Genomic DNA, 26,761 nt, shown 5'->3' with positions numbered 1-26,761 from the left:
ATTCACTGCATCATACTTTAAAAATCCTGCAGTTCTAGTTGACACCTCTAAAGCTCCAGCCAGGAAAGCAACTCTGGGAAACCAACACCACAAAGCCCAGCTGTATGATATTGGTTAAAAAAAAAAAAAAGCAGAAATTTGCCTTTGATACTTGACTTTTGTTCTGTTGAGCTCTGGGAGTTGAAACAAACTCAAAGACAATATTTAACTTATAGTGAGGGCTGTGCTGGCTGTTTTCTTGGCAGCATGTAGGCATGTTCTACCAAAGGGTAGCTGTATAAAGCCTGGCATGTGTTTAAGTCACAGTGTTTAATGCTAGACACACGTATATAAAGACAGTGATCAGATGCCACAACCTAGGTGCCAGGGCCTCAATTGCATGCGTGTTTGAGGCTCAAGGCCCTTCCATCCTTGTAAAGGGGAGAGCTAGCCTCTCCTTTCACATGACATAAGCCAGTTTGTATATAATAAATGGTAGATTGGGGCATGCTGGGGATGGAACCAGGGACTGGACTTACTCTGAAGCTCATGCTCAGCCATCCAGCTGTATCCCTCCCCCCGTACTAGTTAAAGATGTTGTTGCATATTTGTAAAGTACGTGACATTATGGAATATGTTAACTCATGGAAAAGGAGTAATTACCCTCCCTCCTACCCTTGGAGATTTTCCCCTTCAGACACAACAGTGTATGCCTGTGTGATGGATATGTAAACAGAAGTCTGCATTTATAGGCTGAATAAGTTGATTTTTTTCCTTGTTTGTCTTTAGATACTAGTTGCTGCTTTGACATTCTTCCTCGGGAAAGACGAGGAAGAGAAGCAGGACAGTGACTCAGAATCCGAGGTGGGTTTATGCAGATTCTGATGTTCCAGTTGCTCGTGTGTTGCTCTTTTGAGTTCAGACCGTAAGACCTTTAGGACAAAATTCTGGCAGTTTTGGAGTTAATGCCAACATTACAAAAGTAGGAAAGAAAGGAGAATAATAATAATAATATTGCAGTGTCTTTAATCAAGATTTGTGACAAAACAGTTTTTCTTAAAAGACATAAAAAGAAGTTCTTTTCAAAAAACATTGTAAAAATATGTAGATAGATACATACAGGACTGGAACAGTGTCTCAGTGGTGAAGAGCACTTCCTGCTCTTGCAGAGAACTGGAGTTTGGCTCCCACCGTGCGTGTTAGACAGTTTACAGCTGCGTTAACTCCAACTCCAAGGGATTCAGCACCTTCTTATGTTCTCCATAGGGATCTGCAGGGTGTGCCGACACACAGACATATACACACAGACACACACACACACACACACACAGACACACACACTCTAAAATCCTTTTAGCATCGATAAGTAGGTCAGTAATGTCTGATAAATTCTTACTGTGTTTCATTGTAAAGCCTTTCAGATAATAATGTACACCGAGAGTAAAGGTTTTCTTCATCTTTTCTTTCATTTATTTATTTGGTTGGATGGTTGGTTGGTTGGTTGGTTGGTTGGTTTTTTTTCATGACAGGATTTCTCTGAGTAGCCCTGGCTGTCCTTGAACTCACCACTCTGTAGATCAGACTGGCCTCAAACTCAGAGATCTGCCTGTCTCTGCCTCCCAAGTGCTGAGGTTAAAGGTGTGCACAGCCAGTGCCCAGCTTAGGTAAAGGTTTTTTTGACCTTGGATTATTTCTGTCATATTTCCTTCCTCTTGGGTAACTCATTCTTTTCCAGTACATTTATGTATGTTTGTACAAATAGTCTTATGTGTTGTAAGCTTTTAGAAGCTATGTACATAGCACATACATGCTGCAGTGTGCTTGTTTCTGTGGGTATATACAGAGCTACTGTTTTGATCTATGAATATCTGCCACTTACTCCAGAATATGAATGTATTATACACTAAGCATTCTTCTATTGATTGTTTCCTGAAAATAAAAGCAACATTTTATCTGCATATTAAACTGAAATTAAAAGTAATACTAAATCTAAGCACAAATTCAGTGCTGCAGTGAAAATATATAGCCCTTTTTTGCACATGTATGCTTATTTCCTGATTTTGAAAGTTGTATTCATTAGTAAGTGTGTGCAAAAAGTTTAAGACCCAGAATGTAGGGTCCAGAGAGAAGGCTCAGCAGATGAAGACACTTTCAGAGCAATTCCAGTGACTTAAGTTCCATATACCAAGTAAAGATGGAAGCAGAGAGCCAGCTCCACAGCCTTGTCCTCTGATATCTGCACAAGCACTGTTGCATAACAGAAGCCCACACGTTGATGATGATGAAGTTATTTATGAAACAACCAGACACCTGTAACTCCAGCTCCTGGGGACTCAAGGCACCTGCATTCACGTGCACATACTCACATATAAACACACACACATACACGTAAGTAAAAGTAGATAACGGTCTAGACCAAAAGGATGTAGTTGAAAGGATGGTATGCTGACTGTGCAGATGTGCCTGTGCCGATTCCCCGTGTGATTTGTTCTTCAGGACGATGGGCCCACAGCGAGAGACCTGCTGGTGCAGTACGCCACGGGGAAGAAGGGCTCCAAAAACAAGAAGAAGCTGGAGAAGGCGATGAAGGTGCTGAAGGTGAGGCTGTGCCTAGGGATGGAGCAGCAACTGCTAGAGTGTAGACTTGCACAGGGCTTAAGCCAGCACACTGAAGGTTAGAAACAAGAGATAGCGTTAAAAACAAACCTTAGATATGTGTGAAGAATTATAAGCATTAACATTCTACGTGAATAGGCTGTATTCAGCTGTGACAAAACTCTGACTTGAATAAATTAAGTCAATTAACTTTACCTAAACTAGACCTGAGTTCTTAGAACAACATGGAAAAGTGTTTGGTGTTTGGTGATGGTTATTTCAACAATCATTAGTTTGATCCCTATAAAGTCCTGTGGGGGGTGTCATGTGTAGGTTACAGTTATGTCTGTGGGTTACGTGCGTACGCGTGTGAGGTGGATGCAGGTTCATGTGAACCTGGTGTGGATATCTTCATCACTCTGCATCTCTCACTGAGGGTGGCTGGACTAGCTAGTCAGTGAACTCCAGGAACCCTCCTTCCACCTGACTCTGCCTTCCCAGGGCTCAGGTTACAGAGTTAGCCACACCCTTCTTGAGGATCCACACTTGGGTCCTCAGGTTCACGTGGCAAGTACCTCGCCAACTGAGCCATCTCCCCAGCCTCTGTGTGGTCTTAGTGTTTGGATCTTTACATTTCTTTTAAGTCTCACATTTTAATAGTTGATACTTTTTTTGTTGCTGTTTTTTGTTTGTTTGTTTGTTTTAAGATTGATTGATGTATTGATTTCATGTATGTGAGTACACCACCATTGCTTTCCTCAGACACACCAGAAGAGGGCATCAGACCCCATTGCAGATGGTTGCTGAGAATTGAGCTCAGGACCTCTGGAGGAGCAGTCAGTGCTCTTAACCACTGAGCCACCTCTGCAACAACACCACCCCCCTCCACACACACACTTTAGTTCTTAACAATGAAAAGAGATTTTTACATCAAGGGGTTTTTTGGTTGTTTTGGTTTTTTTGTTTTGGTTTTTTTTTCTTTTAAATTAGTGTAAGGGAGCAGGGAAATGGCTCAATGGGTAAGAAGACTGCTGCCCAAGCATGATGGCCTGAGTTCAGATATTTAGCACAAACCAGATGTGGCTGTGCACATCTGCAACCCCCACTGGTGGGAGAAGAGACAGGTGGGTCCCTGGAAATTGGTAACCAGCCAGTGTCACTGGAAAATAGCGTGCTCCAGGTTCAGTAAGAAACCCAGTCTCAGCGAGACAAGGCAGAGAGTGATAGAGCAGTACACTGACCCTTTCCCTGGTGGGCACAGCACACGGACAGCCTAACGGACTGGCTAGTGGTCTTCAGGGCACACAGCACATGTACAGGCTAATGAGCTGGCTAGTAGGTCATGTCAAAAGAATTCTGAGCAAAGGGGTTTTGAACTGTTTTCTCTTCCAGAAACAAAAGAAGAAGAAGAAACCAGAAGTGTTTAACTTTTCAGCTATTCACTTGATTCATGATCCCCAAGGTACCATAATCACCACTTCTAAGTTCCTTGTTGGTCTTATTACTTCCTGTGTTCTTCCTCCTGTCTTAGGTCACTGTTTCTTAACTGAATCACCTAGGGAACCGGGTAAAGTGCAGGTTCTGATTCATCAGGCTGTGGGAGTGGCTTCAGAGTCATTGCAGAGGTTGATGCACCCACATCTCAGGCATCTGTATATTTGTGCGTTTAGGAATATGCATGTATATTCATACACATATGTGCATGTAACACTGAGAAAAGGCAGCAAAAGGTATATGGGAGGGTTTAAAAGGGAGGAAAGGGAAGGGGGAAATGATATAACCTCAAAAAGTAAAAGGAATGATTTTAAAAGTAGCTCTTAGGGAGCTAGGCAGTGGTGGCTAACGCCTTTAATCCCAGCACTTGGGAGGCAGAGGCAGGCGGATTTCTGAGTTTGAGGCCAGCCTGGTCTACACAGTGAGTTCCAGGACAGCCAGGGCTACTCAGAGAAACCCTGTCTCAAAAAAACAAAAAAAAACAAAACAAAAAAAAAAATGTGGTTCTTAGGAAGAACTGCCCGAGTGGGTAAGAGCTCTGGCTGTTCTTGTAGAAGACTTAGGTTTGGCTCCTAGCACCCACATCAGGTGGCTCACAGTACCAGCCCAGTGTGCTAAAGGGATCCAATACCTCCTCTGGCCTCTGTGGGCATCTGCACACATGTGATCATACACACATGCAAGCATGCACCAAAATAAAAATAAATTCTCTAAGGAAATGTAAAAGATCACCTAGAGCGGTGGTGCATGCCTTTAATCCTGCACTCAGGAGGCAGAGGCAGGCAGATCTCTGGTTCCAGGCCAGTCTGGTCTACAGAATGAGCTTTGGGACAACTGTACTTATATAGTGAGACTGCCTTTAAAACAACTCAGAACTCCTGAAGCTGAACTTGGAGTGCTGTACTTGGTCTTTGCACTAGTGTGACTTTGCTCTCCCTTTCCCTGTGCCTGTAGAATACGGTTCTGCAGCCAGGAATCCACAGTGACTCTCGATTCTTTCCAGATTTTGCAGAAAAGCTTCTGAAGCAGCTAGAGAGCTGTAAGGAGAGGTTTGAAGTGAAGATGATGTTCATGAACCTCATCTCCAGATTGGTGGGCATTCATGAGGTATGGAACTCATTGCTTCTCCTGGCAGATTTTACGAGTGTGATGGACTGGGTAAAGGAAAGTCGTTATATAGAACATTGTCTCAGTTTTTATCCCCAGATCATTTGCAGTTAGAATCAGCAGGAAGTGCAACCTGTCCTTCTGAAAACAGCTGCTTTTATCTACTGCTGTTTTTTTTTCACAGTGTATATGAATACTGATGTATGAACATTCAGTTCACATGTAACTGTTCTGTCCCCTGTGTTGGCACTTGTTTTCAAATACATGGTCCTGCGCCAGAATGAATCACACTTGTATTGACTCTTGCTACCTTTCAGTGTGCCTACCTAACCCTTCCTGACATTCTTGAGTTCTAGGTGTCTCTGGTAGGGAATCGTATGTTTGCAATGTTGGGTTCTCTGGGTATTTCTTTTGTATTGAATTAGATTGCAAGAGCTACTTGTTGGTGTGTGTGTGTTGTATGTGTTGATACTTTTAGAGTAGCTGCCTTTACCAAAAATTTAGACCACAAAGAAATGTGCAGTGCATGTGTTCAATGACCACAGAAGCCGGAATAGAGCTTCAGTTCTCTGGGACTGGAGTTACAAGTGGTTGTGAGTCATCATGTTGGTGTTGTGAACAGCTCTTAGTGGCTGAGCCATCTCTTCAGTCCAGTTTTCTGACAAGGTTGAAGATGTTGCTCTCCTTGGTTAAACACAGAGTTCAGAGTCCTTCCGCAGTGTGGTTGAGCCAGAAGACCGTAGAGTCAGGGCTGTCAGTTTGTGGCAATCTAATGATGCTAGTGCCATTCAGATCTGCCCTGTTCTGACCCTGGGAGCTTTAATACCAGTGCTGGTCCTGGTCTTGCTTCCCTCTATGAACACCCACACAGAGCTCTGCAGCCAGGCCAGTGTCAGAGTTAAAGAGTGTTGGGGTTTGTTTGCCTTTGCTTACTTAAATCTGCCCTTTCTCTCATATGTGGTAGGTTAGCAGGGTAGCGTTGGGGAGAAAATTCTGTCCCTGAGTTACTGAGCATATTGAATTAGCCTATGACTAATGCTTATTGAGACAAAGCAAGTCAGAATGAGCCCCAGTGCATTTATCAAGGTAATGAAGTTACATGGTAGAAATGAAGTTCCGTGTTTGGGGTTTATAAATGTTAAAGTTGCTGTATTCGTCTCTCCACAGCTTTTCCTCTTCAACTTCTACCCATTTGTGCAAAGGTTTCTGCAGCCTCACCAGAGAGGTAACCTGCTTATGTGTGTGCTCCTTGCTGGTCCCAACCTAAGAAGAAGTGGCTAGTCCATTGTTCTTGTGTCATTAAGGACAAGTGGAGTTATGTGTGTTCTATATAGAGAAGGAAAATGGAATGCTGAGGCAGGAGGATCAGAACTTCAGGCCAGCCCCAACCGCATGCCAGGTTGGAGGCTAGCCTGGAGTACATCAAAGCTCTTCTCAAACAAACAGAAGACAAAACCCAACCCTAACCTTCCTGGCAAAACCGTGATAAAGGAGGACAGAGAGGCCTACTTTTTTTTCCTTAAATCAGCCAAGGCTTTATTTTTCAATTTGTTAATTACAAGGAGTGGTTCTTTTCCATGTACTGCTCTTGCAGAGTATCCGATGAGTTCAGTTCCCATTACCCACTTCAGGCAGCTCTGGGGAAATCCAGTGCCCTCTTCTGGTCTTTGTGAGCACTGCACTTGTGTGCACAAAGCCACAGAGACACATACATATCCCTATTTTTTTTTTTTTTAAGTAAAACAAAAAGATAAATTCTTACTTGCTTTTAGCAAGTCTTTATAATATAAAATTCCAGTTTGGGGCTGGAGAGAAGGCACAGCAGTTAAGAGCACTGTCTGCTCTTGTTTAGGATCTGGCTTTACTTCCCAGCTCCCACATGGTGACTCTCAACCTTCCATAACTCCAGTTAGGAGATCTGAGACCCTTCTCTGACCTCTGCAGGCATCAGTCCTGCATATGGTGCAGATACACATGTGCAGGCAAAACATCCGTACACATAAATAAATCGCAAAAAAAAAACTCTAGTTTTCACCTTTAACTGTAGCTTTGTGGTAATAGAACTTTATGTTCTCCATGGCCTTGTGTGCATTCTCAGTCAGCAATGATGCAAAAGCAGGGAAAGGTGGCTACTTGCTTTGCCTTTGGAACTTAACCAGAACAGGAAGGAGGTGAACAGGTGAGCTTCTGACATGAGCCTGGTACTGTGCTACGAGCTCTCTGGACATCATTGGGTCAGGTTAAGTGACCTCTTTGAAGTATAGAAAGAAAGTGTCCAAGAACATTTCACATAAATGACAAGTCAACATTTGCCCCTCTCCCCCAAAGGCCTCTCCTTTTCTTGTTTGTTGACTGGTGATGGCTTATTGCTTGTTTTGTTTTTATATTTTTAAAAAACTCACTGTGCACGCTTGGCTAGCCTGGAACTTCTGTATAGACCAGGCTAGCCTTGAATTTACAGATACCCGCCTGTCTTTGGCATGCACCCAAATCCAGTTGGATGCTTGTTTTTGAAGCGGTCTGTATAGCCCAAGCTGGCTTGAAATTGATCTAGCTCCTACACTAACCTCTTGTGTGCTGTAGTTACAAGCCTGAGTCACTGTGCCTGCTTCCAAGGCCCTGTTCTTTACATACACGATGCTGCCTCTGGGAAGACAATATGTGATTTCTATATAGTGACTTCATTCAACAGATGTTTGTTTGTGACTTGGTTGCTTAGTTTGAGGCTTGAGAATGGATTTTCTTATGCAGCCCCAGGTGGCCCCAACGTCAGGGTCCTTCCGATTCTGCTTCCATTCTTAAGTGCTAGGATTGTAGGTATGATCTACCGCACACACCTTCTTTGTGGTTTCTGTGCATGCACAGGAAACCAAGGAGAGCGGACCGTCTGTGAGACACTAAGGTCCACAGTGACCATAAAGCAGAGCCCTTACTATCATGGAATTGAAGTCTAGACGTCACTGGGTAAAATATCCAGGTCAGTTATTTGGACGAGGAAAGCAGAGGAAGGACAATAGCAAGCATGGGGCAGAGGCTGTAGGGTCAGGCAGACCTTTCTGATAAGCAGCAGTTGAGCAAAAGGGCCTGAAAGCTACAGTGGGTAAGCCATGCAGACAGGTTGGGTTGGTGTTGAGGTAGATACATTAAGTGCCAGTCATGACAGCTGGATTTGTTTGTCACATTGCAGTAGTCCTTGGCGGCAGAGTGACATTTGCCTTTTCTGTCTCTTGTGCTTTTAGAAGTCACAAAGATCCTTCTGTTTGCTGCACAAGCCTCTCATCACCTGGTGCCCCCAGAGGTGAGACACTTCCCCTGACTTGTGGGTTGAGTCTGTGCAGGGGTGCCACCATTGGCATATTAGGGTTTCTTCCCAGAGTTGTTGTCTCTCCTGACCCCATTAAATGAACGGAGGAGATCTAACTCCTCTGTGTCCTGAGGAGATGGACACAGAAGTCAGCTGTACAGTTCACAGAAAGGAGCAAGCTGAGGGTTCTGACTTTAATAACCAAGTTTTATGACTAGGAACGTCCAAGGGTATTTGTGAGTCCATGGTGATTGTTATTATTTAATGATTCGATTAAAAGAACATTGAACTACCCTGTGTCAAAGCACAGTTTTGTTGTGATTCTGTCATTGTTGAAAACAGTGGAATGGAATAACTGGTAAGAAGCAGCAGTGGAGGCTAGAGAGAGATTGCAGGTAAGAGTCCTTGCTGCTGGTCAGGACACCCAGGCTTGGGTCCTAGGACACAGGCAGCTCACACACGGCCTCCAACTAGTTCCCAGTCTGCTGCTCTCCCAGCCTTTGAGGCCACCAGCATACATGACACACACACATGAATCCAAAACTGAACCCTCTAAACAGAAAGCAGGAGCAAGACTGTGTGGGAAAGGAAAGGGAAGCAGCAGAGGTAAGTAGAGAGTGCCCGTAGAAATGAAGGATCGCAAAGAAGTGATGCATGTATGAAAAATGCCATAATGAATCCTGTTACTTTGTATGCCAACCTAAAACATCAATTTTTAAAAAAGGAAAATTATATTATAGGCCAGTCATATGGCTCAGTGGGTAAACGTACTCACCACAAAACTGACACCATGAGTTCAATACCCAGAACTCATTTAAACTAGATGCAGCTGTGTGCATCTGTAATCCTGGCACTCCTACCAAGAGATGGATGCTAGAGACAGGAAGGTCTCGCCAGAGAGCAAAGGCTAGCTAGCCTGGAAGTGCAGCTTAGTAGAAACGTGAGAGCAGCTTCTGTGAGGATGAGAACAGACTCCAACAAGTTGTCCTTTGACCTCCACACATGTGCACATGCACACACTCATGCAAAGTGTATTCTCTCTCATACACAACATACACTCATGCACATGTGTATTCTCTCTCACAACATACACACATGCACATGTGTATTCTCTCAACATACACACACTCATGAACATGTGTATTCTCTCTCACACAACATGCACACATGCTCATGTGTATTCTCTCTCACACAACATGCACACATGCACATGTATATTCTCTCACAACATGCACACATGCACATGTATATTCTCTCTATCACAACATGCACACACTCATGCACGCACTCAGGTACATGTGTATTTTCTCACACAGCATGTACACACTCATCGAATGTATATTCTCTGTCACACAAAAATGTAAAAGAGAAAACGATATTAAAGGACAGTAAACTTTACTGTAACTATAACCCAGAATGCTGACCTGGGGCGCTCGGTTTTCTCTTTCTTAGCTTTGGTTCTCAGCGTGCACCCTGAGGCAGGAGGCTGCTTCCCACTGCGGTCTGCATGCACAGGAAGCAGGATCCTCGCCTGACCTGGCTCTTTTGTTTCCATTCAGATTATTCACTCGTTGCTCATGACGGTGGCCAACAATTTTGTTACTGACAAGAACTCTGGGGAAGTGATGACCGTGGGGTATGTAGAGCACATTTGGGGACAGTGTTTATAGATGGACAGTTACGCTGTGAGTGTGGCCTCCAGAAAGGTGGTTTCTCAGGAGGCTTTGTAATTTCATTTATTGGTCAGAATTCTGAAGAGGGAACTAGATAAAAATACTTGTCCTGATCAGCCAGGTGATGTTTTGTAGTTTTATTCTTATGCAAATGACTATTCACCAACCTAAGGTTTTCTTTTTCTCCCACCTAGGATTTGTCTTGTGTGGGCACAAGTGATTTGTTAATGAATCACTCTTTAATTCTAGAGAACTTCAATAGCCCTTTTGGGTAACATGAAGGTTTATCTAATCTCTGCACCTGTAAATGAGGTGCTAAGCAGTTTCTCTGTATTTCCCTTGCAAACTGCTGCTGGGGTAACAGCCCAGAAGACATTAACTCTTCCAGTCTGACTTCATGCCTTCTCTCCTTAGTGCTGGTGAGCACATACTGCCATGATTTGTTCTGCCCAACACAGGTCCTTGTTATACTGTCAGAGGAAGTGCGGCTGTCGGGAATGTCAGTCTGTAGGGCTGTTTGCCCTCACATTCTTTGCCATGCAGGGCTAGGGCTTAAGCCTAGAAAGTCCAGCCTAGTACTTTTATATTTTAAATCCACTTTTTCTTTTCTAGAATCAATGCTATAAAAGAGATCACAGCTCGGTGCCCTCTGGCCATGACTGAAGAACTTCTTCAGGACCTGGCTCAGTATAAGACACACAAAGATAAGAGTGAGTAGCGGGTTGTTCTCTGTAGGCAGTGAGTACAGTGTGACTTACTTACCCCACTCTAGCCTTTGCTTCAAAATTTCTAACCAAAGGTGGTATCTCACAGATGTAATGATGTCTGCCAGAACTCTGATCCATCTCTTCCGGACACTGAACCCTCAGATGCTGCAGAAGAAGTTCAGGGTAGGTTAGTCTAAAGATTGGGGTCTCAGAAAGTGAAGGCCATGTCTGCAGTTCACATGTTAGATTGCTGATGCCTTCCTGGAGAGTGAGTGTGATGCGTGTGGGTCTGTTCTTCAGGCTTAGTGGGGACTTGATTGAATTCCTTGGTCCTCGGCCCTTGCTGCTGACATGTGCTCTGTGATGCACAGCTCAGTTTGTAGTTGACACTGTGTGATACTGTCAGCAGATTAGAGTGGGCAGCTGATACACAGCCCCATTGCCTTTTTCACCGGAGAAGGAGGCATATTTGTAACACAAAGACATCGCAGTGTTGAGACTTAACATGTCAGCAGTTCAGTGTTCTTTACAAAACCAGTTTCTCAAATTCGATCAGAAGACAGTGAGAAGAAAGTGAACTTGCTGTACCTGGGGGTTTATGTTGTTTCTGACACGTAAGCAGGTCGTTCCTGTTATTTGACTACATTTTTAATAGTGTTCACACCCTACAGGGCCTTTCATAATGAATTTTTAAAAGTCTAAGCACCTTATTTTTAAATAATTTTCTCTTTTAGGGTAAACCCACTGAAGCCTCCATGGAAGCAAGAATACAAGAATATGGAGAGTTAGATGCTAAAGATTACATCCCGGGAGCAGAGGTCCTGGAGCTTGAGAAAGAAGAGAATACAGAAGATGATGAAGGTTCCTCTGCCTGCCCTTTGCCCTGCCTTGCCTTTTGTTGGGGTTGGAGCCATACTGAATCTCTACTCATGCTAGGGAAGCTCTAGCTCCTGCAGCTGCCTGGCAGGACTGGAGCTCATCATGGATGAAAATGGCGGACTCCAGAGACAGACCGGCTCCTCATGATCTGAGCACAGGCTGTGCTTTCTGCTCCCTCCCTCCCTTCCTTTTTTTTTTTTTTTTTTTTTAATGGCCTTTTTGTTTGAGACAGGACTTCTCTGTGTAACAAAACCCTAGATGTCCTGAGCTCCCTTTGTAGACCAGCCTTGCCTTAAACTCAGAAGTTCCACCTGTCTCTGCCTCTTTAATCTCTACTGAGATTAAGGGTTTATGCCACTACACCTAGCCTCTGGTATGTTTCTTCTGAGAGTCTGTTCCTCTTTGAGCCGTGAGAATTAGATATAAGACTAAAGTTTTGGCTATTAATAGATACTTAGTGTTAGTCCCCATTCCTTAAATGAACTAAGTTGATGTGGCATAGGACTAAGTATCTCCAGTTGTCAGTCAATGGCGTATCTGAGGCTCCTTATCTTCCTCTTCAACCTTGTGTTTATCTCGTCTTGGCTGTGACTACCCCACATGAGGGGCAGCTGCAGCAGTGAGTTCTATCTCTCTCACACACACAGATGGATGGGAAAGTGCCAGTCTCAGTGAGGAGGAGGAGGAGGAGAAGGAGGACGGCGAGTGGGTTGACGTGCACCACTCGTCTGATGAGGAGCAGCAAGCAATTGTAAGTCCACATGGCATCAAGACTGCGGCACGCTGCTATTTACCGAGAAGCCATGTTATAACTTAAATGACTGAGCTGTCACTTAGCTGGTAGTCAGTTATCCTTTTGGCTGTATGTTTTTCAAGGCCAAGAAGCTGGACAGCATGCCCATGGAGGAGCGGAAAGCCAAGGCTGCAGCCATCAGCACCAGTCGAGTTTTAACACAGGATGACTTCCAGAAAATCCGCTTGGCCCAGATGAAGAAGGAGATGGATGCTGCCCCAGGGAAAGCCCAGAAAAGGAAATACCTGGAGATTGACAGTGACGAGGAGTCCAGGTGAGGATGGCCCAGCCTGCAGTCAGCGTGCGGAGCACTGATGGTAGCAGGCAAACAAATCCCACCCCATCTTGTATTGTATTTTTCCCTCGCCACAGGGGTGAATTGCTGTCTCTTCGGGACATTGAACACCTTCATAAAAAGCCCAAGTCTGACAAGGAGACGAGACTAGCAACCGCAATGGTGAGTGGAGGTGTACCATCCTTCCTTTTGCAAACAGAAAGCGAACGAAATGAACTCTAATGCCCCAGTGCGGGTAGCCATAAGCTTCCCGTCTCTCCTCGCCCTTGAAAGGTATACTTAACATAGAATGAGATGCACCATTGTTAGGTGGTGAGTTGGGTAAGTTTTTTGTTTTGCTTTGAGACAGATAGAATCTTACATAACTTATAACCCAGGCTGGTCTAAAGCTTTAGTTGAGGTTGACCTTAGATTCCTGGCCCTCCTGCCTCTACTTTGAAGGTGGTTTGCAGACATCCTGCCATGCTTGGTTTATGTGGCACTTCGGAGAGGAGCCAGGGCTGGTGCCAAGTGGCATTCTCTCAACTGAGCCACATCCAAGGCCTAGTGAGAGATTTTGTTGTTGTTGTTGTTTTGAGACAGGCTCTCTCTATGTGGCTATGGCTGTCCTGGAACTTACCACATAGACCACTGAATTTAAAGATCAACTTGTACCTGCCTCCCGAGAGTGCGGATTAAAACTGTGTACTGTAAGCCAGGAGGTGGTGGCGCTCGCCTTTAATCCCAGCACTTGGGAGGCAGAGTCAAGTGGATTTCTGAGTTCGAGGCCAGCCTGGTCTACACAGTGAGTTCCAGGACAGCCTGACTACACAGAGAAATCCAGTCTCAAAAAAAACAAAACAAAGAAACAAAAAAAACCTGTGTACTGCACATTAGAAGACTATGGGCGACTCTATATAGCCATGTGACTACCACTCAAGACAGAGTGTGGAGGGTAAAAGTGCAGCGTTACGTGCTGATGGTGTCAGCAGGCTTAGCACGTTTATTAAAGCAGTAATAGTTCACAGTCAGAGTGAGCTGACTGCTCACATGGCTCCTGCTCATGTCTGTGCAGCGACTGTTGTCAGCTGCCCTGTGCCTTAGCTGCCATGAGGTGCCTGCTGGCTCACAAGCTCCTGTCACCTTTGCTTCTGTTTGCGTGGAGACCCATTAGATAAGTTCAGAACCCATGTTCTCTCTTCTCTACACTTTCCACGTGCTAATGTCTTTCACCTCTCCTTTTCCTACCATGCCAAAAACAGCTTGGCTTTCTGGGAATCAGGCTGAATCAGGACATTTCTTTTCACTGAGCTCAATCCTTGTTTCTGTTGGACTGAGTCCTAGTTCTGCCTCTGTCTGGTCCGTGGCATCCTGCAGAGCTGTTAGAGAATATCTGAGGTATGTTATTTATGAAGAAATACTGTTCACTAATCTCTTTGTGCTAATAGGCTGGAAGGACAGACCGAAAGGAGTTTGTGAGGAAGAAAACCAAAATAAACCCATTTTCCAGTTCCACAAATAAAGAGAAGAAAAAGCAGAAGAACTTTATGATGATGCGGTATAGCCAGAATGTCCGGTCAAAAACAGCACGCTCCTTCCGGGAGAAGCAGGTGGGTTGAGCGTGAAGCCTGGGTTCTGAGGCAGCCGTATGTTTGATAGGAGGGGTACCTTCTGAGGACCAAGTGCTGTGTGTGCTTTGGGGTTCAAGTGAGCCCTCTGAGGCCAGGAGCAGTCAGGGTGGAGAAGACTCAAACCTGAGTTGATGGCCTTCACCATGTGACCTGTGGGTGATCCAGAATCTTCTCTTCTGTAAGAAAGGCAAACAGGAGGTCCTCCTGGTCCTCCTGAGGTCCAGTCCCATGCCAACATAGACCTCTGACCTGTAAAGTAGATTGAAATTGATACAGGTCATGTGAGGGACTTTTCAGAAAGCTTGACGTTAGTGTAGGAAAGCAGAGCTCAGTACACAGGTCTGCTGTCCTGTGATGTCCATTTCCTTCACAGAAAGCATTTTGTGTTTACCAGCCTTTGGGATTTCATTTTATCTGTTGTAGCTTAGCTGGTTTGCTTGCTTGTCTTATTTTAAGACCGGGTCCTACTGTGTGAACTCACCCAGGCTGGCTTTTCTTAGAGATTCTCTTGCTTCAGCCACCTAGGTGTTGCTTTGCTTCATGATTGCAGGCACTTGGTAGCAAGTGTGGCCAGGGTTGTGCTGCTTGGCTGGCCTGCTTATCTCGGTGATGCACTGCAGTGAGGAGATGAGCCACATGTGGCTTCCTCTCGTGGAAACAGATCAGATCTTATCACAGGTCATTCTGAAGCAACTGGAGAAAATCAGTTCCAGACTACATGGTCTCTGAACTGTCTGTCTCTCTTTGTAGCTAGCCAACAGCAGGCTGCCAAGACCGAGTGTTGTGGCCAGCCCTCTAGACAGCTGTGTGACTGCGCGGGTGCCACTGCCTGGATTCTGCTCTGTCTTTATTCTTTTACCTGTAGCTCCATTTCTAAATAAAGGCTCTGAGTTTTGCTGCTTAGTTGAATTGACTTAAGGTCTGTCCTGCAGAGCCTTCCTGATGTCTTAGGCTGAGGAAATCACAGCCACCCCGTTGGCAGGCTGGCTTTGAACAAGGTTTCATTTAGCTTAGGGCACCACTCCTCACTTCCTGTTTTGTAGAATGCCTTTTTTAGCATGATGGAGAAGCTGGGCTTTGATCCTTATTGGTCATTATTAACCTCTCTCAAAGATTAGATTTTCAGACTAAATTAAGAATTCACTGGGCACAAAGCTATTGTTGAAGGATGTTGTTTCTTGGCCTTGCAGTTGTCTTGCTGTGTTAGACTGAGAAATGAAGGAGCGTATCTGCCTGTTTCCTTGCCCTGCAGTTTCTTCAGGGTTTATTCATTATAAACTTAACCCTTAGCTGGCCGGTGGTGGCGCACACCTTTAATCCCAGCACTCGGGAGGCAGAGGCAGGTAGACCCTATCCTCAAGGTCAGCCTGATTGAGTTCCAGGACAGCCAGGACCACGCAGAGAAACCCTGTCTGTGGGGTAAGGTTGGGGGAAAACAAAACCATAACCCTCGTGCCTGGTTTTCCCCATTGTCTCAGCTGCACTTAGACCGTCGTTGTTTAATATAGATGCAAGATGCATCATGTGTTGTCCCTGAAACTTCTATGACCCCAGACTGTCTAGGAAAGAGCAGTGAGCTTCACCCCTTGCAGCATGTCACTGTCCTAAACAGAATTTAGAAGCCTTGCTGTGGAGCTATAGCCACGTGAAGAGAAGGACTCTAGACATGCCGTCTGGTTAGCCAGTGCTGTTTGTAGAGGGAAGGAAACTGTGGCATGGAATAACCAGTTATTAGTAATAATAATAGTCAGTGCTATCTGAAGTTTATAGCAGCAGGTGCTGGTCTGCGCTGTAACTGCTCAGGCATCTCAGTAACACACATGAGCAGGTCCTAGGAGGGAAGTATAAGTACAAACAGCCAACAAGACACTGGAAAGAGGTAGGAATAACTCCTTAGCCCGACATGGTGAGATTTTTTTTTCTCTCCTTTAAATGTCTCAACAGCCTACAAAGAGATTCATAGTTCCAATTGGAACTGAAGGCATGGAGACAGATATGAAATCCAAAACTTTAGAATATTAAATGTAGAGCCAGGTGATGTTTACCCTAGAATAGGTTTTTAAGACAGTCTCAAATGAGAATGAGCCTGGGCTAGCCTTCAGTTCACCTAGTGTTTCTCATTCAGCCAGGGGCTGGAGGTGTGAGTCACTGCCTGACTTCCAACAAAGCAAAACAACTCAGCAAATACCTCATTAATGTAAAAACCCGGATTTTTTTTCAAGCGTGTGTGACAGAGTGTTTTGGAATAATGGAATTGTGTTTAGCACATTTAAGACGGTGCCTTGGCCTTGCTTGCCGTTCTTAATAGCCTTTAGTATTTGGTTATCTGGGAAGGATTAGAAACCCTTGAGTGAAAGCTGTACCTCTAAGTGCAGAGTCAAGCAGAAAAGTACTGGGTGCCTGTCCTGGTGTTGGGTGGGCGATGCTGTCTCTGGAGATGGAAGGTCACTACAGACATCCTCACAGGAACGGTCCTGTGGCTGGAAGACAGAATCATATCCAAGTAGAACACATACCACTGCTTTAGCCCACCAGGTAAAATTCAGGAACCATGATGTGCAGAGAGAGAATCAGTTCCACAAAGATGTGCTCTGATCCCCAGTACACACACACACACACACACAAATAAGAATAGAGTAAAATATTGTTTTAAAGTAATAGCCTGAATTAGCTAGGAAGAGGTATTTGTCCTGAGCTTAGTTCCTTGAATGTTGACTCCTAAGTTAGTGTCTTGAAGTCTGTGCTGTTGAAGAGAAATGACAGGTGACGCACGGTAAGATTATGTTATCTGGCAGCAATCACCTTTACCCACTGAGCCATCTTATGACATGCTATCGCTATGAGAGTTGTTGGCCTACTCTTGTAGGTCTCTTCTTGTCTGGAACCTTGATGACCATAGTTGATGGGACAGGTTCTTACTCTTGATGTGCTCTTTGTCTTCTCTTACAGCTAGCACTGCGAGATGCACTTCTGAAAAAGAGGAAAAGAATGAAGTAACTTATCAGCAAGTTAACTATTTCCTGCCCAATGCTGTATCAGCATGCCGAAGATCAGTAAATATTTACTTACATTAAAAAGTCAAGGAACACTATATTTTGTAAACCACAGTAACATTTGTAGCAGTGTGGTGTTTTTGATTGGGAGGTGGGGCTGGTGGGAATGTGAAATGTAAATAGTAGTGATGTTAAGAACTCACTTCTAACTCAAACAGAAGTGCTGAGTGCCTACTCATTGTTGTGCGTATGTAGCCAAATGAGCCATAGCCCTTGACTGAGGGTCCATGTACAAAGGGTGTTTATAGTAAGCTGTAAATAGTTCCCGAGTAGCAGCTAGTCCATAGTCCCGGGGTCACTGGGGCTCCTGGACTGACTGCAGGGATGGGAGTTATTCATGCTCTTCAATCAGGACAGTGTTACAAGAGTAAGAGGTTCTTACTTGTAAATAGGCTTACCTGCTCAAGCAGGCTCCTGCTGTACAGAATCGGGTGGATAGTTGAGCTCCACTTTTTTTTTTTTAAATGTAAAGAGTTTTGGCTAAGGCCAAATTTTTTTTTTTAATTGCCTTAAGTCTAAATAGTGATTTTGAAATACCTAGCAGGATGTGGTGGTACACACCCATAATCCCAGCACTTGGGAAGCCAAGGCAGGAGGCTCATGAGTTTAGAACCAGCTTGACATACTGAGTTAGTTCAGGGCAGCCTGAACTACATGAGACCCTAACTGAGAACAGACGCCATCTTTGAGCTGTCGTCTGAGTGGCTGGTTCTCTGCTGCCTGTTGCTGTGCTGGAGCTGCGCCCCAGGGCCCCAGGGCCCCAGGCCTACCCTGAGCAGGCTCTGCCACTGAGCTTCACCCCGTCCCTGAGTGCCCACTCTTCACGTGGTTTGACCAGTTCCCTTGCCTTGTTCTCAGCCAAAGCTGACATGTTGTTAGTAGTCAGGTGGGTGTGTACAGTGGTGTGTGCTGTTACTGCCACATTTAACTTAATTGCAAGACCCAGTCTGCATGCAGGCTGCTGGGTTTGAAACAGTTTGATGCCTTTTGCCTCAGACTTCTTGGGTAATCTTGTCATGAGACAATGCTTCGTGTTCGCATTAGAGGAAAGGGCAGTTTCTGCCCCTCAGTTGGAGAACAGCTGCTGGTGTTTGCTTTCCTTTCCATCACTCTGTTCTGCTTCTGAGGTGGATTTGGATTTATTTAGCCCTTACTTTCCCCAACAGTGCCCTAGGTCACTTGTTAGGGGATTGCCCATCAGCCTTACCCAGCAGACCTGTGGAGGAAGTAGCCAGTGCAAATTTGTATATGTGAGACCTGAAACTGTCCCTTCGCTTTCCTTCTGTGTTCTTCACGGGTGTCTGCTTGCTCATCAGGTCTGAAAGCAGCTGGAGGCTCGTGATGCAGCTCTGCTGTGTGGTTTGTGTTGTTAGTCTTTCCCTCACCTCCCAACTGCTGGGATTTCAGGCACACACTGCCCTGGCCAGTTTCTAGGCTGCTAGGGGTCATACCCAGGGCTTGGTGTGTAAATCCAGAATATCAGCACATCACGTGTGTGGCATTAGCAAATTTCACTGGTAAAGAAGAACCACACAGGACAGCCCTGCTCTCTGTTGCATCCCTGGTGCTAACTAAGTGTCTCCTCTGATGTAGAGGGCACAGCAGCTGTTTGAACATGTGAATTAACCCCTGCCTGTCAAGGTTTCTATCTATAAATGACCACCTACCTCTTATTTAGTAAATTGTGTTTTGGGGGAGAGTTTTTTTTTCTTTCTTTTTTCCTTATAGTTATAGTTGCTATATTTATTTTAACCACCAAACCCAATGTTTAGGAAGCTAGTTTAAAATCCATATTAAATGTGCATTGTGTATAAAAGCACTGCTGGATGTTTGTGGCTGTCTTTGTGTCGTGTTGAAGCTGTTAGTCCATTGAGGAAAACATGCTGTATGAAGATCCAGCTGAGCTTCATCAGGACCCAGCCACTCCGCAGAAGACACACCTAGGGGTCACATTGTACCTCAGGGCATGTGGCTTCTGTTGCGTGCATTTCTGATGCCCATGGTAGGCAGGCTGGCACTGCAGAAAACAGTTCCTGAGTCCTGTGGTTAAGTTGACGTGATGTTGGTATAATTTTTATGTTACAGTTAATACAAATTTTGTTTTTATTCTTTCCTAATTTGTTGAAAATTTATAATGTATATAGAATATTACATTGAAATTTTAGTTTAACTAAAATGTTTAATTGTTCTGAGTATCCTGTTACGCTATTTTATGTAACATATTTTTAAACTCTATCTAGATAATGTTGTCTCCCAAATAGTACCTCTCATTCCTTGTATGGTTTGGAGTGTATTTCTTGAGATTTAAGGAAGCTTGACCAGGCATGGTGATACACGCCTGTAATCCCAGCACATGGGAGAACGAGGCAGGGCAGGAGTGCTCTGGGTGGAGACCAGTCTGGGCTACATAGCAAGAGAGCAAAACCCTGTCTAGGGGCTTGGGGGTGGGGTGGGGATATGAATTGAGAGAGAATAGAGCGTTTCCTGTCGTCTCTGGTTTTCACCCATGTAAAGAAGCAAAGGGAAGCCGAGAGCACAGCAGCCTCAGCAGCAGTTAAACAGCACGACTCCTGTTAGTTTTCTTAAGGCTCTGTGTCATTGTCTCTACGGATTGTGCTTGTGTACTTTGTCAATCTCATCTCAGTGTATAAGTGGTTAAAGTTTGAAAACTATTTGTAGCATAGTCCAGTGTACATGTAGGCAGTTATTAAAAACATCCAGAAAATGTACCAAATATTAGGGGGGCAGGGCTGGTGCTGGGATCATGTATAAACTGTATTTTCTCTCTACTTTCTGAGTCTTTCACAGTGTATAGTTTTTACTTATGTCATTGTGTAAGAAACCAAAAAACAAAAATGAAGTGAGAAATAAAGTTGCGTGGCAAATCATCCTTGTGAAATGTCTCCATAATTAGAAGGAGGAGCCCCCCCACCCCCGTGGTGCCAGGATCAAGCTAAGGACCCTTGGAGCAAGTGATCTACCACCAAGCTATACTTCAGGCCTGGATGGACCTGTGCTGTCAGTCCCAAGGCACAGTGGGATTTAAGTGTTCAGAGATGTTTGTCTCCCCATCCTCATTCTTTCCCCTGGCATCCTGGTGTCTAGAAACATCCTTTTAAGACCCTGTCTGAAAGCCGGGCGTTGGTGGCGCACGCCTTTAATCCCAGCACTTGGGAGGCAGAGGCAGGCGTATTTCTGAGTTCGAGGCCAGCCTGGTCTACAGAGTGAGTTCCAGGACAGCCAGGGCTATACAGAGAAACCTTGTCTCGAAAAACCAAAAAAAAAAAAAAAAAAAAGACCCTGTCTGAGCGCTACCAGCAATACACAATGTTGTCGAAAGTACCATTAACAGGGGCTGGAGAGCTGGCTCAATCTGTGTGACTCCCAGCACCCACATGGTGACTTAAGTAACTCCAGGGGATCCAGTGCCCTCTTTAAGGGCACCAGGCAAACGGTATTGGAGAGACATACATTCAGGCAAAACACCCATACACATAAAAAAAGCCTTTTAGTCTTTTTTTAAACTATTAACATGGTTCTTCTAAAAAAAAAATGGCTTACAGTTTACATAAGAGTCTAAAGACAAAACCATAAGCTTCAGCTCAGCGAAAATGAACCCGACTAGGCAAGAGCTGCAGTTTGTTTCTCTGAGCCTTTATATGAAAACATGCATCTGTGGTCATTTCCCTGCAGGTAACACAAAGTGCATTTTAAATATCCTAACCAAGTAAGAGTTTGTCTCCCATAAGTCTAGGTGTGGATACATGAACTGCTTTGTCAGCCTCGGCATGCTGAGGCCGGTCCAGCATGGCTGAGCGGCTATGGTTCAATCATTATATGTCCAGTTTTCATCTGAGTGCATTGTGCTGATTTCTTTAGCACTTAAGTCTCAACTTTGACTCCTTTTCCTAGGGAAACAGTCCACAAAATTCCCTGCAGCCTACTGGAGTGTTACACGGCCACCCTTTCTAAGAGAAGGCGGGAAGTAGGGCTCTTGGCTTCTGACTGCACAGTCATCCCAACAGAACTGAGCTGCTTTCTAGCTAGGAGGAAGTAAATGGAACATGACTGGCGTCTGCCACAGCTTGGGGGAAAGTGATCACCACATTGTACTATTAAATGACAGGAATAGATACACATCTCTAAACTGTGGACGATACTACACACTATAGTTAGGTGGAAGATTGGTTATGTTCTTTTTGCTGTGACTAAATATCTGGCAAGAAGCAACTTAGGAAAAACTCACTTTGGTTCCCAGTGTGAAGGAATACATCCTTTGTGGAGAGAGGCATGGCAGGAGGAAACTCCCTGGAGCCACTATGTGACTAAGACTCCTCATCTCTAGGAACCAGAAGATAGAACAAAAGCCTCAAGCCCCCAATATACCTCAGCCCAGGACCCCGACCCCCAGTTCCTAAAGTCCTCAGCTCCAGAAACACCACCACCAGCTAGTGAGGCTGTGCGGAACATCTCATGCCCAAGGAACAGTTGTTAGGGAACGTTATTTTAAGCTAAGAGACAAGCTGGATGTGTAGTACCCACCTATAATCCCAGTACTCATGAGGCTGGGGTTGAAGGGATAGAGAATTTAAAGGCCAGCCTGGGCTACACACACCCTGTCTCAAAATATACACATGAGGTATAAACACTAGTAATGTAAAAAAAAAAGTGTTTTTAAAGCAGCATATGTCTATAATATATGTACATATATATTACATATATAAATTATGGGACAGTGGACCATGCCAGGAAACTTGGTACGGTTGAGTGGGTCCAAGGCCCCAGCACCCAGGCACCCACATGAGACGGTAGGCATCTCACTGCCCCCTACTAGATTCCTGGCCTGGAACATATGCCACACTTCCCACATAGGAAATGTGACCTGTGGTCACATATCCTAGAACAGAGTTCTCCATGCTAATGAGGTATCTAGGTCCTGAGGGTTTAGCCAATGAGCTCCCCTTCCTGGACATTCCTTCCTGCAGAAGGTATTTAATCTCAAGTCCACCCTGAGAAGACAGTATGTACCCATTTTTCCACTATGAACAGTTAATAAACAGTATGGATAAACATGGAACACGGAGAAAGCCTTCAGCTACCGAGCTGCAGCCTAAGTCTCCTGCAGAAGGCCTCTGTGTGCTCCCAGACCACTGCTGTCAAGCTAAGGATGTCAAGCCAATGAGCTAAGCCAGAATTCCCAGTCCCCCTGCCCTGATCTCATCTTCCTCAGATCGAGGGCCCCCAACTCCGTTCCCAACTTCCTGTGGCCAAGTAGCACCCGGATGTCCAGGAGTTTGGGAGCTCTTGGTCCCAGGCTCTTCATCACAGGCCCATGAACCTCCAAGCCTTCATTCCCAACTCCTCTGTGTGATTTTCCAGCAGTGACTGGATGCTCAGTAGTCAGGGAACCCCAGCTTCAGCCTCCCATATCTTAATGGGCATTTTTCCCCCCCAGGGGTGTCTTGGTGCTTCGCTCAAGCCCTGTACCCAACAGCTGTAGTGCAGGATAAACACAGTTAACATCTCCGAGTCTGCCCTGCAGTGTTTTTCCATATCCCAGCTGTGGGGTGGAACATAGATCCTTATGACACAGAGGGTAGTGTGGAAACATTGATGTCTCCATCAACTCGTATGGCAACTCGGGAAAATTAACCCAGAATGCAAAGAAGCTTAAGCAATATCTTAATTTTAATTTTTTAATGTACAAGAGTGTCAGGAGCCATAATAGGACAAGCTAATAATTAGCAGTTGATCATCCTGAAATGCTTGCCTCGGATTATTATCTGTGACAAGTGTGCCACATCAGCAAGGCTATGCTGGACATATTTTAGGAAAGATCCTGCTATTAATATGCTTTTCCTATTATTATTATTATTAAGCATATGTAACAATCACTAAGCAATAGCACTCCCCTTTGGAGCAGATCTCTGCAGACCCACGAAGATGTACTGTCTTGTAGTGATGCTATATAGACACATAGACAACTTCTTAAGTCTTAATGATGATCCTATAAGAATTCCTAAAATTATATCAATGATTATTTAGCTCTTTTTATAGTGGGACTGGTATTATGTCCCTTTCTGGTAGTCAAAACTGCTATGAGAACTCTGCCAGTCTCCAAAGTGTCATCAGTTAACAGCACTTAGATAGTAACCAGACTCTCTCCTGCTCAGAGCACATTCCAAGGTGGTTGTAAAACAATTAACCAAGGGTCACTAAAAGGGAACTCACGATTTATTATAGGTGCTAGGACAGAAGAGAAAATATTGCCTGGGTTTATCTATACAAAACTTCACTAATTTCTTAGTTATAGTTTTAAACCTTCAGCGAACCTGTGGAGCTAGACAGGTGATGGATGTTTAGTCAGATAATTACTCCTAATGAATATGCATGTAAACATTCCCTGTTGTAAACTTCTATTTCAATTTATGATTTGAATTTTGGTGTGAACTTGTTTTTTTTTTCCATAGGTATATAAACTATTTATTAACAACAAATGCCCAGAGACTACTCATTTCTTCTTGGATACACCCACAGTACGGTCCCTGTGGCCAGTGGTCTTGGTGTGCTGACCGCAGACACGAAGGCCCCCAAAATGGCGCAGCCCGCTGTGGGCTCGGATCTTCTTCAGCCGCTCCAGGTCCTCCCAGAGCTTGTTGTCTAGACCGTTGGCCAGAACCTGGCTGTACTTCCCATCCTTCACATCCTTCTGTCTGTTCAAGAACCAGTCTGGGATCTTGTACTGTCGTGGGTTCTGCATGATGGTGATGGCCCGCTCCACCTCATCCTCCATGAGTTCTCCAGCCCTCTTGGTGAGGTCAATGTCTGCTTTCCTCAACACCACATGAGCATATCTCCACCCCATGCCCTTAATGGCAGTGATGGCGAAGGCTATTTTCCACCGCCCATCGATGTTGGTGTTGAGTACTCGCAGGATGTGCTGGAACTTTTCGGGGATCACTAGAGACATGGCGGCGGCACAGACGGTGGCGTGTAGGCCTCCGGTGGAAGTGGTGTGAACTTGTGATGAACTTTGTAACATGTGATCAGGTACTCTGAATGATGTATAAGACAAAGGGACGTTCGTTAGGGATTCACTTTCTCTTCCTCACTTTACTTCACTTCACTTCACTTCACTTCACTTCACTTTCTCTCTCTCACTTTCTCTCTCTCCCTCTTCTCTCTCCTCTCTCCCTTCTTCTTTCTTCCCTGCTTAGATTCTCTCCACTTAGAATTTTTCCTTTGTTAGAATTTTTTACCTTTCCCTACTTTGTCTCTCAGCTAGCTTTCATAGGAAACTTTTTATACTTAGTAATAAAGTACAATAACTTCTTTAAGTGTCTTTTCTTGCTGTGACCTCAAACCAACAGACCTAAGTTAGAGCCTGGCAGTGCCTGCAGAGAGAGTACTAAGGATATTTGCCTAATTCTCTGCTGTCCCTGGGCTGAGGTGTTAAGTGCCAGAAACTGCAGTTTCTGGACAGAGGACACCAGAGGGCAGGCCAGCTACAGTAGCCTAACCCTAGGTCTTACCCATTGCCTATGCTCTTCCCATCCCCCTTGGCTGCCTCAAGAAGAACCAACTGACTGGAGGAGAAGAAAGATCACCACCTTCTCCTCCCACCAAGCCGGGGCTGGCTCCCGGCACAGAGCTCTTTGAATGCAAACAGTACTGGTAAGAAAACATGTCACACTTTAAATGACAATTTTCCCTTTAGGCACATACAGTCATAGTGTTTCTTTTATAAATAAAATGGCCATGTGAAACCCCGTTGCGGGATGTGAGTGGAAAGAATATATCTGAGTGGCTTCTCTTTCTCTGCTTTAGACATTTTGATAATTTGTATTTTACATATTTATACAAAGTATCCTTTGCAGAACTAGGAAAAGCTCTAGGTCCGTCTCAGCAAGAAGTAGTTGGGGTGGGCCTGCTAGTCCTAAACCAGCATCAAAGAGGCCTTAAAAGGAAACTGGGCCAAGGAGTAAAACCAAAGGGCAAAATGGGAAGTGCCATTCTTGGAAAGGTTCAAGAGCAAAAGTTTAAAGAAATGGCTCGGGAAGAAAATTAGGGGTAAATGCACTCACCCCAACTTCCTGTTTCAGGGGTACTTGAACCTTCCTTTTTTAAAAAAGATAAAAACATTCTATATCCATGACTTTTTAACATACAAATATAAAGCACGAGAAGACACTTACCAATCCAATGTTAATACCCTGACGTGTGTGTGTGTTTGTGTGTGTGTGTGTGTGTGTGTGTGTGTGTAAGCATGAGAGGCTGGCATCATGGTGCACACCTGTAATCCCAGTACATGGGGCTCAAGCGGGAGGAGCAGGAGGGTGGGACCAGCCTGGGCTATGTACTACATACGGAGAGCCTGCCTTACAGAGAGGAAATTCAGTGTAAGAAGAAAACCAAAGAGTGGAACTGAAGCATTCACCATGACCCCTCCCTCAAGAGCTGCCAATCTTCAGGTGTGTGTGTGCTCGTGTGTGTGTGTGTGTGCTCATGTGTGTGTGTGTGCTCATGTGTGTGTGTTCATGTGTGTGTTCATCACAGTATTATTTAGTATCTTAAAATTTGCCATAAAGAGTATCAATGTATGCTTTTGCTATCTGTAACTTAGCATTAGCTTCCATCTTTGGGTTGTGTGGTGGTTGTTTGTTTGTGTGTGTGTGTGTGTGTGCACATGGAGACTAGAGGCTGACATCAGGTGTCTTTGTTATTTTCCATTGCTTTTTTCTGAGGCAGGGTCACTCTCTTGCTGAACATGGCGCTCACTAATTTGAGTAAACTGTATATGCAGTTTAATTCCATCTCAGCAAGAGGCCTTTGGGGTGGACTGGCCTGGGGTCCTTCGCTCTCTGCCTCCCTGGCACTGGGATCTCAGGCCTGGCTTTTCACGTGGGTGCTGGATCCAGAGTCAGGTTTTCTCATGTTTGTGCAGTAGGTACTTTTCCAAGAAGGGTATCTCCCCAGGCTCAGCATTAAATTCTTCATAAATGAATTTCCCATCTTTTCAAATGTTGCATTCTTTATTCAACCATTCATAATTTTTTTTTCTGCTAAAAACGCGTTTAGATCTTCTGTTGTTTAGAGCCATGTGTGGGTCTCTGCAAATGCTACAGCCAGCAGTGAAACAATGTGTCAGGCAAGAAGGAATCCTGTTCACCTCGACTCAGTAGCCAGTTGTCTTAGTTAGGGTTTTTATTATTGCTACAAAACACCTTGACCAAAAAGCAAGTTGGGGAGGAAAAGGTTACATTTAGTTGTGT

General features: G+C 44.7%; 1 protein-coding gene, 1 non-coding gene and 1 pseudogene across 2 annotated transcripts in view; 1 reads left to right on the top strand and 2 right to left on the bottom strand.

Annotated features, from left to right (window-relative positions):
* The window catches only part of Sdad1 (SDA1 domain containing 1), a 28,457-nt gene extending 8,080 nt beyond the window's left edge, over positions 1-20,377 (top strand). Inside the window, exons 8-22 of the mRNA XM_028789177.1 lie at positions 769-843; positions 2,476-2,577; positions 3,967-4,036; positions 5,072-5,175; positions 6,343-6,400; positions 8,415-8,473; positions 10,039-10,115; positions 10,765-10,862; positions 10,966-11,042; positions 11,594-11,720; positions 12,386-12,489; positions 12,615-12,805; positions 12,904-12,988; positions 14,254-14,415; positions 17,386-20,377. Of these exons, the coding sequence (XP_028645010.1) occupies positions 769-843; positions 2,476-2,577; positions 3,967-4,036; positions 5,072-5,175; positions 6,343-6,400; positions 8,415-8,473; positions 10,039-10,115; positions 10,765-10,862; positions 10,966-11,042; positions 11,594-11,720; positions 12,386-12,489; positions 12,615-12,805; positions 12,904-12,988; positions 14,254-14,415; positions 17,386-17,433 (1,437 nt within the window). The 3' untranslated portion in view covers positions 17,434-20,377. The remainder of the gene's footprint in view (positions 1-768; positions 844-2,475; positions 2,578-3,966; positions 4,037-5,071; positions 5,176-6,342; positions 6,401-8,414; positions 8,474-10,038; positions 10,116-10,764; positions 10,863-10,965; positions 11,043-11,593; positions 11,721-12,385; positions 12,490-12,614; positions 12,806-12,903; positions 12,989-14,253; positions 14,416-17,385) is intronic.
* Positions 331-450, bottom strand: LOC114640266. Its single transcript, XR_003714128.1, has one exon. It is a non-coding gene; the product is annotated as a U6atac minor spliceosomal RNA (small nuclear RNA).
* A 3,623-nt stretch (positions 20,378-24,000) lies between the features above and the next one.
* On the bottom strand, positions 24,001-24,481 carry LOC114640253 (annotated as a pseudogene).
* Between the last annotated feature and the right edge of the window lie 2,280 nt (positions 24,482-26,761).

Source organism: Grammomys surdaster, unplaced genomic scaffold (genome assembly GCF_004785775.1).
Source record: "Grammomys surdaster isolate TR1022 unplaced genomic scaffold, NIH_TR_1.0 125793, whole genome shotgun sequence".
Taxonomy (NCBI): Eukaryota; Metazoa; Chordata; class Mammalia; order Rodentia; family Muridae; genus Grammomys; species Grammomys surdaster.
The sequence above is the reverse complement of the archived record's forward strand: the minus strand, read 5'-3'. Positions and strand labels throughout refer to the sequence as shown.